The sequence below is a fragment of the Musa acuminata genome, chromosome BXJ1-6, assembly GCF_036884655.1.
Source record: "Musa acuminata AAA Group cultivar baxijiao chromosome BXJ1-6, Cavendish_Baxijiao_AAA, whole genome shotgun sequence".
Taxonomy (NCBI): Eukaryota; Viridiplantae; Streptophyta; class Magnoliopsida; order Zingiberales; family Musaceae; genus Musa; species Musa acuminata.
The window spans coordinates 38,022,835-38,042,205 of NC_088332.1; the positions used below are offsets into that span (position 1 = coordinate 38,022,835).

At 36.9% G+C, this 19,371-nt stretch overlaps 2 protein-coding genes across 3 annotated transcripts; one reads left to right on the forward strand and one right to left on the reverse strand.

Annotated features, from left to right (window-relative positions):
* Positions 1–101: 101 nt before the first annotated feature.
* LOC103989066 (myb-related protein 308) lies at positions 102–1,299 on the reverse strand. The gene is made up of 3 exons (XM_009407810.3): positions 1,070–1,299; positions 858–987; positions 102–781 (listed from the first exon to the last, which is right to left on the reverse strand). The coding sequence occupies exons 1-3, from the start codon at positions 1,200–1,202 to the stop codon at positions 271–273; spliced, it is 774 nt and encodes a 257-aa protein (XP_009406085.2). The 5' UTR covers positions 1,203–1,299; the 3' UTR covers positions 102–270.
* A 5,562-nt stretch (positions 1,300–6,861) lies between these two features.
* On the forward strand, positions 6,862–18,425 carry LOC135676830 (increased DNA methylation 1-like). 2 transcript variants are annotated; one of them, XM_065188442.1, is made up of 10 exons: positions 6,862–7,095; positions 7,708–11,501; positions 12,886–13,009; positions 13,633–13,718; positions 14,946–15,187; positions 15,479–15,565; positions 16,332–16,431; positions 17,211–17,403; positions 17,958–18,037; positions 18,126–18,425. In XM_065188442.1, exons 2-9 carry the CDS (start codon positions 7,845–7,847, stop codon positions 17,993–17,995), a joined length of 4,527 nt encoding a protein of 1,508 aa, XP_065044514.1. In that variant the 5' UTR covers positions 6,862–7,095; positions 7,708–7,844; the 3' UTR covers positions 17,996–18,037; positions 18,126–18,425. The 2 variants fall into 2 exon arrangements, with proteins under 2 accessions (XP_065044514.1, XP_065044513.1); XM_065188441.1 differs by having other exon boundaries at positions 17,958–18,425.
* Positions 18,426–19,371: the final 946 nt, after the last annotated feature.

Genomic DNA, 19,371 nt, shown 5'->3' on the forward strand with positions numbered 1-19,371 from the left:
CGCCTGTGTGCGGCAGAAGGCTTCACATCATATGCTACAACAGAACCAGGAAACCTGACTCTCACAACGACGACCCTTCCTACCTTTGCCTCACTCAGCCCTTGTCGCCATTAATCTTCATTTTTTATTGCCAGTAAAGTACTTAAGAATCTGAACATTATGACCGCTCACAGCTACATCTGCATTATAATGGGATGATTACCAATCACTACATGAGCCTTTCCTTGTTCCTTTGGGCAAATAAGATCACAGTTTCAGATACAAGCTTCGCTAATCTATGCCTTGCCCTTCTTCCAATGGTCTGAAGTATCTGAAGACATATGGATTCGGGATGGGTTGGCCACTGCAAGCCCCACAGCTTTGGAATCCGAGATGGCAGCACAGGCATATGCCTCCGGTGTAGCTGCTCGTGGATGGTGTTGCTGCTGCGGTGGACGTTGTTGGAGACTCCGAAGGAGGAGACTGTTTCGGGGAGCGATGAGGCAGCAGGCTCATGGAGAGGTCGAGGTCGAGGCAGCGGTCGCGGTCCTCGTCATGGCTCGCGTCGCTGCTCATGCGGCCGTCGTCGGCGGAGTCTGAGACGGCCGTGTCTCGTGGCACGGTGATAGGAATGAAGACGCCTTGCCGTTGTGGAGCGGTGAGGGTGGCGGCGCCGGTGGTCGGCCGGTGGGTCTGAGGGTCGATGCCTCGGCTGAGCAGCTTTCGTTTGATGTGGGTGTTCCAGTAGTTCTTGATCTCGTTGTCCGTCCTCCCGGGTAATCGCCCAGCTATCAGAGACCACCTGCAAACCCATGCCAGTCGTGAATCTTCCTGCTTCTTCCCTGTTAGAGAAGAAGAAAAGAAAGCGGCAGGCATACTTGTTCCCAAGCAATCCATGGAGTTTGATGATGAGCGCATCTTCCTCCTCCGTAAAATTGCCGCGCTTGAGATCAGGTCGGAGATAGTTTATCCACCTGAGCCGGCAGCTCTTGCCACATCTGAGCAAACCTGACAGCACCAGCAGAGACCACAACCAAAGAAAATTAACATCCCTTCTCCCTTTTCTCCAAGAAAATGTTCGGAAGAAAACCTGCAGCGCTGGGGAGCGATCTCCAGCAGCCTTCACCATGGGCTTTGATGTACGCGATCAGCTTCTGGTCCTCTTCCTTGGTCCATGCTCCCTTGTTGGTGTGAGCCTTCTCACAGCACGGGGACCTCCCCATATCGTATGCACGCAACCGGTGCTCGTAACAGTGATAGGCTTCAAAGAAGAAGAAGAAGAAGAAGAAGAAGGCGAGCGTTGAGTGAGAGAGAGAGAGAGAGAGAGAGGTGGATGGATGGATGGGTGGATATATGCAACAAAGGGAAGGGAAGTTGCGAGCGCCCATTGACTCGATCCCTTCTATTTGTCCCATTTGACCGAGTGCGCGAGGGACCGAGAACCGTCCATCCCACGATCATTTTTAATCTCATCCGTCCTTTATTTAGAACAAAAACAAGCATTAAAAATTGATTTGGCCAGACGAATGGACGGCCGAGATTAAAAGAGGAAGTGGGATGGACGGTGCGAATGCCAGTCGGGTCTCCTCCTACGTTAAATCTCCCCCGACACGCAGATGTATGCATGGGTTGTTCTACGGATCTCTCAATCTCGACGCCACCACCTTTCGAGGGTCCTCTCAAGCCTGACTTTTGCGCATGCGAGTGTGTGCTCGTTTGTGGGCGGAAGTGAAAGTGTGGAAGAAAAAGAATCCATGTGTTAGGTGGCCAACCCTTCTCTCGTGGTGTGAGCACCATACTATTCATTGTCGGACAAGTACTTTCTCTGCATGGCTCTTTATTCCCAGTGGATTTATGTGGAGCATAACATGTCTTGACAAGAGAAGTATTTTAGTTAAAGAACGTCTCTTTCTGGAATAAGGGAGAGAAGATTTTTCGCCTAAAACTTTAGTTGTCTTGTTGTACACCTCTCCTTGTCTTGTCTCTTAATTCTTTGTTTATAGTTGATTTAAGAAGAATGAAATTTTCTCGGGAAGTGATTTAGTCAACAATGATTTCCTTGAAACGGATGAACAATCATGGAGTTGCTTTTAGATTATTTAAAATGCATCATCCACAGTTTGGATGGTTCCAAATTTCTGATCTTTCGAAAGATTAAGACTGTGAGCAACACGAGATATACGTTTTGGATTTGAGTAGCTTATAATTATAATTTTCATGATTCCTATAGTTTACTACATTAAGATAACCTCTCTCTTTCGTTGTCAACGAGTGCGACCTCATTGATTGTTATTAAATTATTCTATAGTGAATGGTCTTCTTTCTTTTTTATGTCCATATGATATGGCTAAGCTGATGGAGAACCATCTAATTTTATAAAGAATTTTAGAAGAAAAAAAATTATTTTAAGCAAAAAAATTAACAAAGGGTCGTGGATTAGTTGATATAAAAGTTTTAAGAGTTATGTTAGGATTAAAAAGTCCTTTGATGTTTTTAGGGACACTTTTATTTTTATTTTTAAGTATAATTATTTATAATTTAAGTATTTCGAACGTCACAATTTTGATTTTTAAAACATATATTAATTTTTTAAAAGATTATTTTTGAAAATCATTATCTTCACAAGCTCTTAAAATAGTAGAGTTTATTGATGGATCAATAACTTCATATTTGAATAAAAAAAAGACTTGTATCTTTTCTCTTCCGATCTCTTACACTCTTTTTTTTGCTATCTATCTTGCTCTCTACCTCTACTCCTCTATTCTCTGTATTCTACATCAACTTGTATCAGACCATTAAGAAATCTGTATTGTACTCTATTATATTTCAACTAACAGCAAAAACTTCGATCAACATTCAAGGATCCTTACACTTCCAACATCAACCCTTTTTATCTGAAGTTGGAGTTTGGAGTGATTATCTCTATACAATTGGTGGACCGCATATCTCTTTGTGTTGGATAAATTTTTAAAACTTTACTAATATTTTTTATTGAAAGAAAATATTTAGATCGTCATTTTTATTCTTCCTTTTTCTCTATTTATCACTCTCTTTCTCCTCTTTGGCTATAATTATAGTATCACTAAAATTTGAACCTTGAAAGATTGTTCAAAAATAAAAAATAAAATAAAAAGTGAGAAAAAAATCAAGAACCATTTGAAATATTATATTTTTATCTTATGCATTCCAACAATTAATAATCTCATTACTAAAAGATAATTTGTTGATAGCATTAAAATCATGTCTAGGTATGGTAAACACTAAACCAATCATATTCTAAACCAACAAAGTGAGATAAACACCCTTAGGATTAAGATCAAGCTTTCATATCATGATAAAATGTTAAACCAGTTATATAACCAAATGACATAGGTCCTAAGAGCTCTCCAACACATAAGAAAATGACCTAGAGGTTGATAAGTCAATTACCAATATATTCATTCTCCATAGTTTATAATCTCAAATGAAGGAATTTCACCTACTTCAAACCCTTGTTTGAACAAATCCTTGGTCCATCTATAAGGTACATATTTCCTGATGACCAAACTTTTAACCTTAACGATAAATTTCTAGAACCTATTAGAAATCCAAACCCAAGTAATGGATCAACATGTTCGATTTGTTAACAATTTTAGAAAAATAGCTAGAAGAGTTGAAATGGATGTGTTATACTTTAATGGTAGGTTTAACCCAAATATGCTTGTTAATTGGTTAAATAACATAGAAGACTATTTTCAATGATATGAAACGCTTGATATTAAATGTATACGATTTGTAAAAATAAAAAATAAAACTGATAGGTTTGACTAGGAAATATTATCAATATGTCCAATATAGTCCGGAACGGTAAGGAGAGACACCCATCACTGAATGGGAAGTTATGAAATAAAAGCTTAAAGAAAAATTATTTATTAACCTACTTTTGAATTTAATTGGTTAAATAATTATTAAATCTTAAATAGTTGAATTCGAGTGTAGTAGAGTATTTGACCTAGTAGAGTATTTGACCTAATGAGAAATTTTTACTTACATGTGAAAGAGAAGATGACTAAACTATTACTGTCCAAAGTATTATTAATGGGTTGAGGTTTGACATCAAACAAAAGACTTCCTTAGTTTCCCTAATACTACAGAGGAATTTTCCAACGAACCTTTGAAATTGAAAAGTACATCAAACTTTATCCAATTCATCGAGCATCTTCTCGGTCTTTCAATAATAAAACTATTACCCAATCTACCCCAAGTAGTGGTTTTGTTAAGCAAAAAAAAACCCTATTACTAACAACAATCCTGACCCAACTATAGGTCGTCCAACTCATTCAACTATTGATTCTCAAATTAGTTTATCTTCAATCCAATATCATTATTGTCATAATAGGGGTCATATGATATCTTATTGTCCTCAACGTACCCTTACCTTAAAATATGAGCTAGAGAATCAAATCGAGAAAGTAGATCAAGTAATTGAACTCGAAGCTCATTCAGGTGATAAAAACGAACTAGAAATTAAAGATGCCCATATTAATATTGTGTGTCTTATTCTCTCTATTACTATTTATTCCAATGGATAAAAGATGAGAAGCATCTTCCATACATTTATCTAAAGCGGAGAAGGAACTTGAAAATTAATTATTGATACGAGTAGCACTATAAATATAGTCTCAAAATCAATTATCAAGATACTAAATTTTAAAGTAAAGTTACATAGATTGACAAAATCAAAATGAGTGATTATCAAGATGAGATTTACTATAACATCCTACCAACAAGCGTTGCTTATATTCTTTTAGGTTGGTTATCGTTGTATGACTTTGATATTACTGATCATGGAAGAAAAAACACATATTCCTTTTGATACAAAGTCAAAACATCATCATATAATTAGCAAAACTATCAAAAAAAAGATAAATCAGGAACTCTCCGGTCTATTCCATAAGCCCAAAACACTAAGAGATTCTGTTTATTGGATCTAAATCTTTTGAAATAAAGAGCCTTGATAATAAATTTTGTGTGACGTTATCAAAGAAATTCTTAGCCCTTGTATTATTCCTACGAGTGGCAATCCTTCCAAAATATTGATTCTCCCGTATAGGATGACATAGAGGTCATTCTTTATTACAATCTTATTACATATGCTATTAACATTACTCAACACTTTCTTATCAAGTGATATGATTCTTTAGGTTTCGATATCACTTGGATTACTGTGGAGAAACTTTATGACTTTGTACTAAACTTATTAGATCAGTATCTTACGTTTACTCTTCGAGATCAAGTTTTTTATCACCGGAGAAAATGACGGAGAACCATTTAGCTTTATAAAAAAATTTTAAAAAAATTATTTTAAATAAAAAAATCAACAAAAGTTATCAATTAGTTGGTCTAAAAATTTTAATAGTTGTGTTTAAAATTGAAAAGTCTCTTATATTAAGTACACTTATTTACTATTTAAAATTTTTAAAGTCACATTTTGGATTCCTAAAAAATATTAATTTTCTAAAAAAATATTCTTGAAAATTATTATCTTTATTAATTTTATGAAAGCTCCTCAACCCTTATTATTCAACTTGTCAATCGATCTAGAGCTTATTATAAAGATTTTTTACATAAAATTTAAGTCAAAACCGATAAAATTTAACGGCTCGATCTTCTAATAAAATTCTCAAAATACTAACTCTCTCTCTCTCTCTCTCTCTCTCTTTCTCTCTCTTTCTTTTAGTAAATTAGATTTAAACTCAATTCAGTCCAAGTCCACCTATAGGTCGAACCCAACACGAGAGGTGTGTCACAAGTCAACTCCAACGGGATGAGGACGTATGTGCAAACATCAATTCAAGACAATGCATGTCCGCTCACTGCACTCGACAGGTCTTCCCATCAGACATCTTGGTGCCTTGTTGACCAGGTCACCGATCGAGTGCCATTCTGAAGAAGAAAAAGATCGGTGGATGTGGAACAGAGGAAGTCGGAAAAGAGCTGAAGCTCTTCGATTCTGTGTGTAGAGAACACTCCTCAAACTATTTCACCAGCCTCTGCATCCATTGGGGGCTCCCAGCCAATTAACCCACACCACAGCACCGTTCTCGATGGTCGATCAATGTGTAATCGTCTTAGCTCCAAGCAAGCTTGGGAGACGGTGTTCTTCTCTAGAGATTGGAACTCACTGTACACCAACTTCAATGAGTAGTAGTAGCGTTTAGTTTGTTTATAGGCAAGCAAAGTCCTAAGTTACTTACAGACCTTCCTAACATTGAGACAAGCACACATTACGATGAGTCCTACAATGGACTCAGAATCACATATTCTGTATTAAAATTATTTATATATATATATATATCATCCTATCTTGTTCTATACTTCGAAGCAAGGTTCACCGTATCGTACCGTACCGACGTTTCGACTCGAGCTCGGTATGATACGGTACCAATATATCGGACGATATATCAGGGCGTACCGAGCGATACACCCTGATGTACCGAATAATTTTATATTTTTATAATGTATCAATGTTATAGTATAGTACTATAGTACTACTATAGTGCTATAGTAAAATACTATAGCAATATAACGATACCAAGTGGTCCACATACTAATAAACTATCGGACTGATACGTATCACCGATACACTTCGAAGTCTCCACTTCGTAGACTCGACAAAGCGAACAAAAGGAGCTACTCAAGATACTAGGAAGTGGGCACTTGGCGTAGAGTACGCCAAAAATAGATACGAAACCGGTCCACGTGGACCCGTATGTCCAGAAGTGGAAAGAAACGCCACGGTTTCTTTAGTTGCCTCGCCAACGTGCGGACACCGCCTCGCTCTTTTCCTCATAATATATCCGACATGAAACGCCAAGACGACGCCAAAGACGAAGCAGAGAGAGAGAGAGAGAGAGAGAGAGGGGGGGAGGGTCTGGGAAAGAGACTCTCCCTCGCACTCTCTCTCGGGAACGGTGAAATGCTTTCACAATGTCTTCCTGATTTTTGCCCCCATTGCAGGACACGTCTTTGGTCGGACATCCCCAGATTACTCTCCTGTGATGGCCTTTTGGTGGGTTGATCCGTAGCTTGTTGATGCTGAGTAGAGCGATCGATCCCTACCTTCGATTCCCTAAGGTTGAGTTTTCTTCCTGCTTTGGCCCTCCTCGTTACTCTTGAGATGGTTTCCTTGCTTTGGGTGAGGGGTTTTGGTGCGTTTCCTGTAGTTTCTGTTCGACTGCTTGGAGCAGAGATTGGGTTTTTCTGCATGCTTGATAGGGTTTCTTTGTAAGAATGTGGTGATTGGGATCTTATGAGTTACGAAGATGTTGTAATGCGGTTGTGCTATAGAGCGATGATGATTTGGTTTGCATTTGGTGATGATCATGCGAGGGGCCTTTTTTTAGGTTGAGAATCGAGATTATGTGCTAGAATTTGGGATTTATGAAAGATTTCCCTTTCGTTTTTCTTTCAGACCTGAATCTAAAATGTCTTCTTTTTCTTTTCCATTTCTGTAAGAACATTTCCTTTTTTCCTGTGGGGAGGCAAATGCAAGGTTTACTCCAACCATTTGTGGTCTGTAATGGCAAGTTTCTGTAGATGTTTTGCTTGTTGTTTCCATTTCTATATAGATGGGTTTATTTAAATGTTATCATGCATATATAGAGTGTATAGCTGTGTTGATACTAAATATTGGGGTTTGGTTGGTTCTCTTTGTGTAATTTTTCTTCTCGAATATGTAATTCTCAGGAAAAGTGAAAGAAATCTTTCCCTGGTGATGTCGATTAGATGAAGTATTTTGGATTAGTGATTAAGGTAACTTGATCACAAAAGTTTAGGTTTTCATTGACATATACAATCATTTCTATTGTGGACAAGTATTGTCAATGACAATGCCAGCATCAAATGTGAATATATCACTTGTATCCAAGGAGGAACAGATGTTGGGATTGCATTTTGGCAAAAAAATCATGAGTTTGGCGGGTGATGAGTTTGAGGATTCCATTCCGGAAAATCAGATATTTGCTGAGATTTTCTTGGAGTTTGACGAGAATGGTGTCAGCAAAACCAATGATGCATTCGATACTGGGGATTTTAGACTAAGTGAGGATTCCCTGAGTAAAGTGCTTGTTAACACCAGCTATGAAAGTGGCATCTCAGCGAGTTTATCTCTTGAAGAAGAGTCAACTGAAAATGCTTTCAAGCATGAAAAGATGAATCTTGAGCATGGACAAGAATGTCCGAAGGGCAGTTTCTCGTATTGGGCTAAATCAGATGTCCATAAAATAAATTTGAAGCAGATGAATCTTTCATTTAGCGAGCATTTAAGCTTCAAGGATAGTGCTCAAAGATGTAATAGTGTTTGTCAAATAAAACGATGCCACATTGTTGAATCTTTCGATCAGAGTATCAAATCTAGCTACTATGTGTTTGATTCTGTCGATGTTTTCTGTGACCTCAGTGATGAAAGACAAAGTACACAGAAGCATAATGGAAATACAAATGCTAATTTAAACAGCTCTCCTTGTCCTCAAGAAGATCATGCTCCTACGAAGTTGATGCCTGTCACACCTGTCACTACCAAAGAGTTGCCTCTGCCACTGACGTACATGAACATAAAAAAGACATTGTTGAATACCCCGAATTTGAAGACAGTCGATGTTGGAGGAAACAGGGCCTTGCCGACAGATCTGTCCACCAGTCTTCGTTCACATGCCCATCACCTCTTGATGGATGCTGGCTGGAAGATTTGTATTCATTCAAGGAAAGATGGACGCAAATTTGATTTAATTTATTATCCACCAGCAGAAGGAGCTCAACTATATTCACTTAGTAGAGCTTGGATATCATGTGGTGTCGAGTTATCTGCAAATACTTCAAATATAAGAGAGGAAGAAAGTGGAAGAGTATGGACTGATATCAATGCATTTTCTGGAGACTTAGCAGATGTCCTGGAGTTCATCAAAATGGAAATTCGGCACCCTGAAAACTCCCTGTCTCTTCTGCAGCGTTGGGTTCTTCTTGATCCATTCGTGGCTGTTGTGTGCATCAATAAAAAGATCAGTGCCCTGCGAAAGGGAACTGCAGTAAAAGCAGTAAATAGTATGACAACTGTTCTCGGAGGAACTGAAAGTTTGGGCTTACTGAGGAGTGATGTCAATGGGGTTCAGCATAATTCACGTTCACTATGCAGTTCAGAGCGGAGTCTTCTTTCAGATATTGTGTCTGATGGCAAGAGTTCTGCACTAGGTTGTCCTGCTCCTGATTTAAGAGACAAGCGTAACCATCACAGGGTATGCCAAGAACATTTCTTTAAGGCAAGTGCAGAAAGTAGAAGCATTCGAAGCCTCGATGGACAAAAATGGAAAGGAAGTCATGATGCTAGGGATTTGCTTGGCAGGGATTCCAAAGCATCATGTATGTTGCATAAATTAAACCTATCATCTGGGGTTCCCAAAGTGATCCAGAAAGATTCGTGCTTATCTAGTTCACTAAGACTCCCGACAGAAGCTGCAAGCCAGAAAAATGAGAAACTGTTCTTGAATAAAATCCATAGTGCTGATAGTCCTAACAAACAGACAGTAGTTCATCCTAAAGAGAAGAGATCACATCAAGATACAGACAGCCTCTCTAAGAAGGCACAACTTGGTCGTGTGGACACACAGGATTTTAATGCAAAGGAAGTCACTGAACAGCACAGATCAAGTTGCTCTAAAGGAGGTCATAGAGTTGAAAGTTCCATGGAATATCCAGTTGCACATGAGAATGAAGTGATAGAAGAACGAAAGAGAACCTCTGGTAGCTATGATAACTTATCCACAGCAAATCAGTCATCTCAACATCAAATGAACGAGCAACGTAACGTATTGCTTTATCCTCCAGGGGGAACTTTGTTTTTTACAATGGATGATAACCAGAGGGAACCACTATTAGCTCACTTGGTTACCACTAATGCCAATGGCAGCACAAATATCCATCAACAAGTGCAACCTTTGGTATATCAAGCAAACCTAGTGACAGGAGTTTTTGTCGTTGGCACTAACAATAATATGTTATATAATGTGGGCTTTCCGGTCTATCAGGGAGTTCTAAATCCAGTGAACCAAGATGGCCTTGGGGCGACTAAAGAGCTGGCAACAAGGAGCACTGAAAATGAGATAGTTCAGCATAAAAGGAAAAAACAGAGAATTTCCAGAGCTTCAAAATGTGAAACTAAGCAAACATTTGAGACTCCCTTAGTCACAAAGGCACAAAATAAAAAGAATATATCAAAGACCAAAGAAGCCAAAATGGGTGGCCAAACTGCTATAGCAAATCCACCCAGTCAAAACTACAGAGAGGTTGTCGGATTTGATGGAGATGAGATATCAGAGTCCAATTCAGACTGCTTAAAAGAGTCAAGTCTTGAAAAGAAGAGTTGCAATGTTTCAGAAATTGGAAAGAAGTATGCTTCTCCAACAGTCAAAACTAGTTCTAGGATGATACATAAGAATACTGCAAAACTGGGAGTAAGAGCAAGGAAGAGGTATAACAAGGATGAGAGGGGTTGGCCTATAATGGATTTGGGGGATGGAGGAGATACATTGATGAAACTAAATCAAAACGATGTGCTTGAGCTTAGGTTGTCTGAAGGTGATAGCAATCACCTTAGAATGAACTCACAGAAATCTACCTGTTGCAGATCCTCCCACCCTAGGAACTCATCTGAAAAGAAAAATGTACAGGAGCAGCTTCTTGATTTTACAGAATCAAATAGTATGTTGTATAACATTAGCATTTCCCAAGAGCCCCATCATGAAAGCTGCTTGCATACTTCTGTGATTCTGCCTGATGGCAAGCTTCCATTTTCTGGGAACAACCTCGAAGTTAGCAAAGTAAAGAGGCCAGAAATATTTAAGGAAAATAAGCAGAAGCAGCAGAGTAAGGGTCACACCAATGATGATGATCTTTTTATTGCTACTATTGTCAAACGAAAAGGATGCAGGTCTGCTAGTAGAGAGATCATTTCAAAAGTGGGGTCATTGGATGCATCTGAAAAGCTGAGAAGTCGAAATGGAGATCACAAATTATTTCAGAACAATGCAGGAAAAGGTGGAAAGATAAGCAATGTCAAGCGCTCCATAGGACGAAGAACAGTGTTGTGTAGGTTGATTGAAATGGGGGTCATATCTGTACGTAATACATTCCAGTATTGTGAACTAAAGGATAGCACGGTGGTAAAGGATGGACGGGTCACTAAGAATGGAATTCTTTGTAGGTGCTGCAAGAAGTTCTTTTCAATATCCGAGTTTAAGCTTCATGCAGGTGACATGCTCCAAAAACCCTGTTTGAATCTTTTCCTTCGCTCTGGTAAGTCATACGTTCTCTGTCAACTTCAAGCTTGGTCTCTCGAGTACAAAACAAGGAAAGATGCTATTCCTGTGATGGATGATGAGGAGACTGAACAAAATGATGACACCTGTGGACACTGTGGCGATGGCGGTGAATTAATATGCTGTGATAACTGTCCCTCTTCTTATCATCAAGCATGCTTACTTTCGAAGGTTTGTCCTACACTAGTCCATTTTTGTTTTGCATATTTACTGTTTTATCTGGTATATGTATCTGTTCTGCATATATAGATTCGACATATAAGCAGTCAAGTATGCTTATTCTGTTTGTTGATGCTTTTCAAGGTTTTTATGCTTGATAAGTCATTAATTACATATCTTAGATCTTGTTTTTTTTTCAATTTGGTTATAGATTTAGAAAATTTCAGCTTTTTGAATATTCAGATTGTTTATGTCATGCATGTTTTAGCATCAAACAAATAAGTAAATAAATGATTGTTGATTTGAACATTATGCTTATGGAGTTGGGACTATAGTTCATAAAGTCAAAATCAGATCAAATTGATTGGTTGTGGTTTAATAAGATTAAGTCCGATTAGGTAAGCAGGACTGGAATTGGTGTGAAAAAAGGAGGGATCACATGCATGTGCAACCCTTTCTCAAATAGTAGTAAAAAGGTACTACTAGTCCAAGATCAAACCAAATAAAAAAAGAAGAAATCAAGGTAAAAAGAAAAACACTTACAAATCTTGAATGACACTTAGACTTCAGCCTTATTGACTTGAATACTAAGACTTGGATTGATCTACACATCTAGATGTCACCTATTTATAGATATGAAATACAAGAGTCCCTAATCTCTACAACTCTATCTAATCTTATTTAAAAGATAAGACATCAATTTGAAATATTTCAAAATATATTTTAATTTTTTAAACTAAGAATTTCTTATCTTTATAATTATATCTAATCTTATTTAAAAAGTAAAAATATTTATTTGTGATCTTCCAAAATATACTTTAATTTCTTAACAATTGGTCCAGAAAATAAATTAAAAATGAGAACAAAAATAAAAATCATAAATAAGGAACTAGAAAGTATTAGAAAAACAAAAAAAATTATACTAGAGCATGAGATGCATAAGTTATTAATTGTTGTAAAAAATCTTACATAACTTTTGGCTCCTGGGGCAAATTATGCATTGTCATCTTTTCCCAATTTATCTTCAGCTTAAGATAGAAAACTAGACTCCAAAAGCATTGAGGAAATTATATATTCATATCATAACAACATGAAAAGAAAACCGTAAAACTTATACTAACATTTACATTGAGTTAGTCTAGACGCTAGGATCTAAACGACTAGGTGTCCTGGTTCTAACATCATTGAAAACCTTAGTGCCTGTTAATATCCTCCATAGATTGTTATCATTTTCTTCTTTCCTAAGTAACTTTTGTGTACACATCATTCTAGTTAATCATCCAACACAATCTTAATATATTAATTAAACTACTTTAACCTTTTCCTGAAATATATTCTTTTATCATGTTTGTCTGTAAATGTTTATCTTTCTTCACAACCTTTTATTTTCATGCAGGAACTTCCAGAAGATAGATGGTATTGTCCTAATTGCATTTGTGATGTATGTGGGGTTGTAGTTAACATAATGGAGGCACCAAGTGCCATGGCCACTTTAGAATGCTCACAATGTCAACATCGATGTAATGCTTCTCATTTTCATTTAAGTGCTCCTTTTATTTTCTGTACTAATTTACTTTATCCTCCACCGAATTATCATAAATATTTTGTTTTATCATAGATCATTGACTTCCTAGTTAGAGTTTTGATGTGCAAAGAGCACTATCTAGTTATTAAATTAAAAATGCTTTTGTTATGGCAGTAAGCTAATGACGCAATTGATCATAAATATAATTCACATGTTTTTGCTATCAACTTGTTGCTTTTATTTTTTATTTTTTCGTCCTCACGTATTGAAGTTTACCTATAGTTCTTATTAGTTCACTTTTCTTGTTTATTAAATTTGATTAATTCTTTGGGAAGCATAATAGCTCATTTTTATATTGCTATTCCAACATAATTGCTAGATTAGGACCAGGACAAAAATACAATGTTGAGGACGCCAATGATTGTAGTATAAATTGCAAGACATACCACCAGTATGTATAAATTGCATCAGAATTATTATTTTTGCATTGTCATTGCTCAAATTTTATAAAATGTATCTTGTAAGAACTTCCAGAAGCAATGCTTTAAACTCATGTTCGTTTATATTTGCTAGTTTATATATGCTTTGCTCCCCACTAAATGTTCACTACCATTACAGACCATGAGAAATGCATAAAAGAGAAGGTCACACGTTATGAAGAAGTGGCATATAGAACTTGGTTTTGTGGAGTTGACTGCCAAGAGGTATGTTCCATTTCAAATTTAATGATGTGTCTAATCCATCTGGCATAATCTGTCAAGGAATTCATCAAAGCTTATTTATTTTGTAGACAAAATCTATGATTGTAAAAGTGGTAATTTATGAAGCTAAAAAAAAGAAGGGTTGATGTAGATTCAAATAGTTATGCACATAAGCAAATTGTCTATTTGCAGTAGTTATCCTTTGTCGCCGTAGCTCCCTCCCGTCGTCAACCATTGGCTGTCGTAGCTGCTCCTTTGCTCTCAGTGACTGCCCTCATCACCAGTCTTCCTTCCTTTCCCCTCCTTTGCCCTCCATCGCTGCCCCTTCCTCTTCGTTCCTACACCCTCCATCATGGCTCCTTCTCCGGCCACTCTCTTCGGCTGCCACTCCATCCTCCCCATTATTGTCTCACCCTCACTGTCTTTCAAGGTGGTTAGGACTCTATCATGCTGCTTATAGTAGTCCACCTGGTACCAACTGGTGCTAACTCATACTGACACTCGGTATACTATATGGTGCTCGCATTTTACCAGTCTGGACATCTACTGGTATGGGTACCAAGAGAGATTTTAAATCTTGGTTAATATTATGAATTTCTACTTCTACTAGATACATTCCTTGAGGAGAGGTTGGATACCGCCATTTGGAAGAAGACAACCCTGAATATTGTGACCAGATGATCTTGGGTTGCCCTATTGGGAGCCGAACCATAGAGGTCCCTTCAACATTTTCCTTTTAGTTTTCCCTTCTTGAAGCTCTCATGAAAGATTAGAAGTTTTTTAACCAGACATTGACTTCTTCTTGGAAACTCAGATTATTAGGTGGAGTTAATGATAGGAACAACAGGTGACCTTAATTTCAAGGTAGGCAAAGCTGACACTAATATTGATATGACTGCATGTTTTGGTGGCTTGTAGATTGACCCTCTACTGGACCTAATAGTGCATGGTTTAGAGCCATCCTTGCTGCGCATATCATTGGTCTCTCTCTTATAAAGGAGAAAACTGCTGATGTATTCTTTCCTCTTAGGTAGAGTTGTGGATAATATATCACAAGAATTCATGTGCATCATGAGATAGTTTTGATATTGTTTTTCTCAGATTACTCCATACCACTGGCTCTTTTATGCCTCCTTTGTTTCTGGCATATTATTCATATTAATAATATTTTAATCTATGATTTCTTTTCTTTCTAATTAAAACATCATTTCATTTTTCTCATTCTCTCAGGTTTACCTAGGTTTACGTTCTCTTGTGGGTGTCATGAACTGTGTTGGTGATGGGTTCTCATCAACAGTTCTTAGATGCAATCATGGTGATAAAAAACTCCAGTCTGCAGAAGAAATTGCTGTAGTGGCAGAATGCAACATGAAGTTGGCTATTGCCTTGAGTATTATGGAGGAATGCTTTCTACCCATGGTAGATCTAAAAACAGGAATAGACATGATTCCACATATCTTGTACAACTGGGGGTAAGGTTCTCATCAGTTCATATATTTTGAGTTGAATTTTTCATGGCAGAATGCTTGAGCCACTAATTGTATTTTGTGGTTTTGTTGTAAAATGTTAGCTATTTGTCAAATTTATACCAAAAAAACTACATTGTTGCTGTTCCAAGATATTCTTATTCCTGCTCTGTAATGGTAGCAAGCAACACTGTCCAACAAATTTGAAGTGGAGATTTGCATAGTTTTTTCTCTTTTGGTTTTCATATTTAATGTACTTTTAAAGTGGAACATTTTTGTTGGAAACATGCATTTCAGGTCTAAACTTCCACGCTTGAACTATAAAGGGTTCTACACTGCAGTGTTGGAAAAGAATGATGAGCTTATCTCTGTAGCATCCATCAGGTACTTCTGACAACAAAATTTTATCATCCTTGTAACCAAATTTTATCTTTCTTAATTAATACTTGTGCAGGAAATTAAGTTATCTCTTATGTGAGATGTCTTTTGATGAATGTTAGTTTTGATGGTAGAGTTCTCTGATAGTTTACGTTTAGTTCTCTTGTTTACAGACTAAATTTCCTGTTAACAAAGAAAATATCTTAGAATTATTGAAGTAAGAGAATTGAAGTTCTCTACACAAAATTTAATAAACAGACTTAAAAAGTTTGATCAATGTCAACTATACAGAGCAGCTTTGTAGCAGCCAAAAGCAGATGAGAAAGTAGGCTGTTTCTATCAGGTAAATCTAGGTTTACCAAACAATTACATAGAAATCAATTATTGTTTGAGACATTGGAATTCAACAAATAGAGGACAAAGTGAAAACGTTGAAGATTTAGGCAATGTGGAGACACATGCTCACACATGGGATACCCATATTAGCAAAAGACTTGTAGCTAGGATTTGCAGCAATAAGAATGCTTCTGGTAAAATCTTTTCAGCAATTTAATGTCATGAGGGACCTAGTGAAAAGTATTGCTATAGAATAATTCTAAGCTCCTAAATGATATATTAGACTCATAGACTGAAGAAAAGACTCGTTGATCAATTAAAAATTTTACAGTCATGAAACTGGATATTTTCTACTCATAAATATTAGATGTTACATATTTTATTGCTGAAGATTTCTAAATACGAAGAATTAAAAGAAACCTATTACTCTCTGTAGGATTCACAGTGTTAAGGTCGCAGAAATGCCTCTTATAGCAACTCGATCTGAGCATCGTCGCCGAGGAATGTGCAGGCGCCTTTTGGCAGCAATTGAAGAGGTATCCATTTTTATATCTAAATTGATCTAAATTATTTAGATCTGAACTAGTGCATATTGATAATACTAAAAGAGAGAGCATACCGGTTTGTATCATATTTCATAATTATCTGCTGTGGTTTTTGCTTGAGGACTGTTCAATGCCTCTATGAGGCACATTCATATCTGTGGTACGTGGCTCTTTCTGGATTGGCTTGTGTTCAAAGACTATGTCCTAGAACAATTCCGTAACTTATTTTTAAGGTTTGGTACCAAGAGTCTTTAGGCTTGCTTCCTAAGGTCTACAGGGTTGCTTTTCTCCATGGCTTAGCTATGCTTTGTTTAGTTTTTCTTTTGGTACCTTGTTCACATGCTTTTCATAATGTTCTGCATTGTGCATGGAAAAGAGTGCTAGATTTTCTTCATGGATTTTGTTTGATCCCTCTAGTAGCACAAATGAAAAGTTCTCCAAATTCTCTATTAAAATTTTCCTGGTACACGTTTGCTCGTCTTTAATTAGCAAAATGATAGGTCAGCCAATGTGGTCAGAAGACTCAGAACTAACATAAGCTGCGCAAGGGTCTGTTTCTGTGAAACTTGTAAGCAGCACTACTAAAATGAACCATATGCATACTACCTGCACATATGAATCAGTTACATTCTTGTTCTTCTGTAATTCTGATCTTTTCTTTGGCTTAATGTTATACTATTTAAATAGTTTCTATTTTGGTTTTTATTTCTTCTGCTTGATATTAGTTGATTTTTATGCAATTTTTTAACTCTTGACTTTCTTCGAGACAGATGTTGAAATCTTTGAAGGTTGAAATGCTGGTTTTATCTGCAATTCCTACTTTAGTTGAAACCTGGACATCAGTTTTTGGGTTCAAGCAACTTGAAGATACTGAGAAATGGCTACAAAACATCGATCTCATGTCATTTCCAGGGACAGTGTTGCTGAAAAAGAGCTTATATGATGCAACAACTAAAACATCAGGTCCTTTTCCCCGCTTGATCTGTGTTTTGACATTATTTTTTCTCCTGTTTCTAGTTATTCATTGGTCAGTTGCTCTCTTTCTGCAATCAGCTTTCAGGGTCAAATCTCGTGGAATGTGTTTCCCAAGTGATTGAACTGGCAAGTTATATTGCTGTGGCCATGGTGGCCCTGTCTCATACATAATAAATGGTTTACGACTTTACGTTCTAATGTCCAAAAACTTCACATAGGCTACCTCAGGACCAAAACATGAATTTTATTCAAGCAAAGATCAATCTCAAAATTTTGGCACTTGTGATGAAAACCTGCACTCAAGTGCTCATGATACATCTAAACCGAAAGCAAACATGATTGTTCCATTAGAAGAAATGCTAACTGTTCATTTTAGAAATATATAACCTTGTAAAACTCATTTCATGACTGCTAAACATAACCGACAAGGTAATCCTAGAAATGAAAGAATCTACAGGTCGAATTTAAAATTCTCCAACAAAGTTGAGTTTCTAAGACTCTTCTGCAATATATTCTGATTCTGACTCTTTTATCTCTTCCAGCTACCAATGATGGAAGTCCCAACCAGGCCGAGTTCTAGCGGCATGCAGGGAATGATGAAGGACAGAAACAGCCAGGAATGGTAATGCAGATGCCACAACAAAGCATGGTATAGAATTTGAATATGTATGAAGCTAAAAACACTTGATTCGAAGCATTTGTGATTGTAGATGTGGAGTTTAAAGTGTTAAACAAGCTGAAGCTTCGACAGTAGTTCGGTACATTGGTTGCTTGACAGGATGCTTCCCCGAGTACATTGGTTCTGATGATTTTGCCTTGACACCAGTAATCACCTCCAGTGCACTTAGTGGTTTGCCCCTAAGAATGGAGCCCTTTAAACTTGAGCTGGTTATATTGCCATGACATACTTTATGCATAGGCATTATTGTTGCAGAAAAGAAATGCATGGATCAAGAATGTGGTAATTGAATCATAAAATATAGTGTGGTAGTTTCCTTGGCAAGTTTTCAGTTAAGAAGATGGAGATATCTTGAGAGTTTCCTGCTGGAATTATATACCAGCATACATGAAACTAATGTGCATGACCAGAATATAGCTGAGATTACAGGGATCTTCTTTGGAGAAGCTGCAATACATGAGTGAACCAATTGAAGGCTGCTCATGTTCAAAACAGGTGTGTGTATTCAATGCAAGCCTTAGGGGTACTGTGGATGTCGGTTGCATGATATGAAACCACAGGTGATTGATATCTTTGGTCACAACTTAGTGCAAATTATCATCAGCAACGATTTAGAGTTGACCACATCAACGCACTAATAATTGAGATTAGACTTAATTACTTGAGAATCCCATATGCAGTGATCCCAAAGTTGATTGGTAAATTATGTGCTAATGTGACCACATCACATAAATATGCCCATGATAAGTGAATTTTGACTACCTTAAACTCATCTCTCAACCATTTCCACCTCAAACTTGATTGATATAAAGGACCCCCTGATTCGATTCAAGTAAAATCCATTTGTTGTCATCTAAGAATTCTATCTGTGGCTTATTGACAAATTTTACCTACATGTTCTTAAATTGACTAACTAATAGAATTCAAACTTAATTTAGATATTTCTTGCAAGGAGAAGGGGGTAAAAGAAAATAGGATACAGTTTCATAATTTTAAAGAATTCAAACTCGTCAGATATACAACTATGAAATTTATGTCTCAAATATATGGTTTTTTTTATCTTTGTTTTTTGTTCTTCACTGTCGCTATGAAGGCTTTAAAATACTTGAGTGATTCTCCTTTAAATGGATACACGGCAATAATAACTTGACAAACGATAAAAAAAAAAAAAGAAGGTACTAAGATTAATGAGATATTAAGGGAACATATTGCACATGGAAAATTAAATATATTGTGAATATTCATGGAAAATTAAATATAATAATTAAATAATTATT

Bases quoted from the DNA above. Each gene is read 5' to 3' on its own strand.
- LOC103989066 (XM_009407810.3), bottom strand. From the start codon at position 1,202: ATGGGGAGGTCCCCGTGCTGTGAGAAGGCTCACACCAACAAGGGAGCA. The intron at 988-1,069 runs GTTTTCTTCCGA...TGGTGCTGTCAG, and splicing joins ATCGCTCCCCAGCGCTGCAG to GTTTGCTCAGATGTGGCAAG. The intron at 782-857 runs GTATGCCTGCCG...ATGGGTTTGCAG, and splicing joins CATGGATTGCTTGGGAACAA to GTGGTCTCTGATAGCTGGGC.
- LOC135676830 (XM_065188441.1), top strand. From the start codon at position 7,845: ATGACAATGCCAGCATCAAATGTGAATATATCACTTGTATCCAAGGAG. The intron at 11,502-12,885 runs GTTTGTCCTACA...ATTTTCATGCAG, and splicing joins AAGCATGCTTACTTTCGAAG to GAACTTCCAGAAGATAGATG. The intron at 16,432-17,210 runs GTATCCATTTTT...TCTTCGAGACAG, and splicing joins TTTTGGCAGCAATTGAAGAG to ATGTTGAAATCTTTGAAGGT.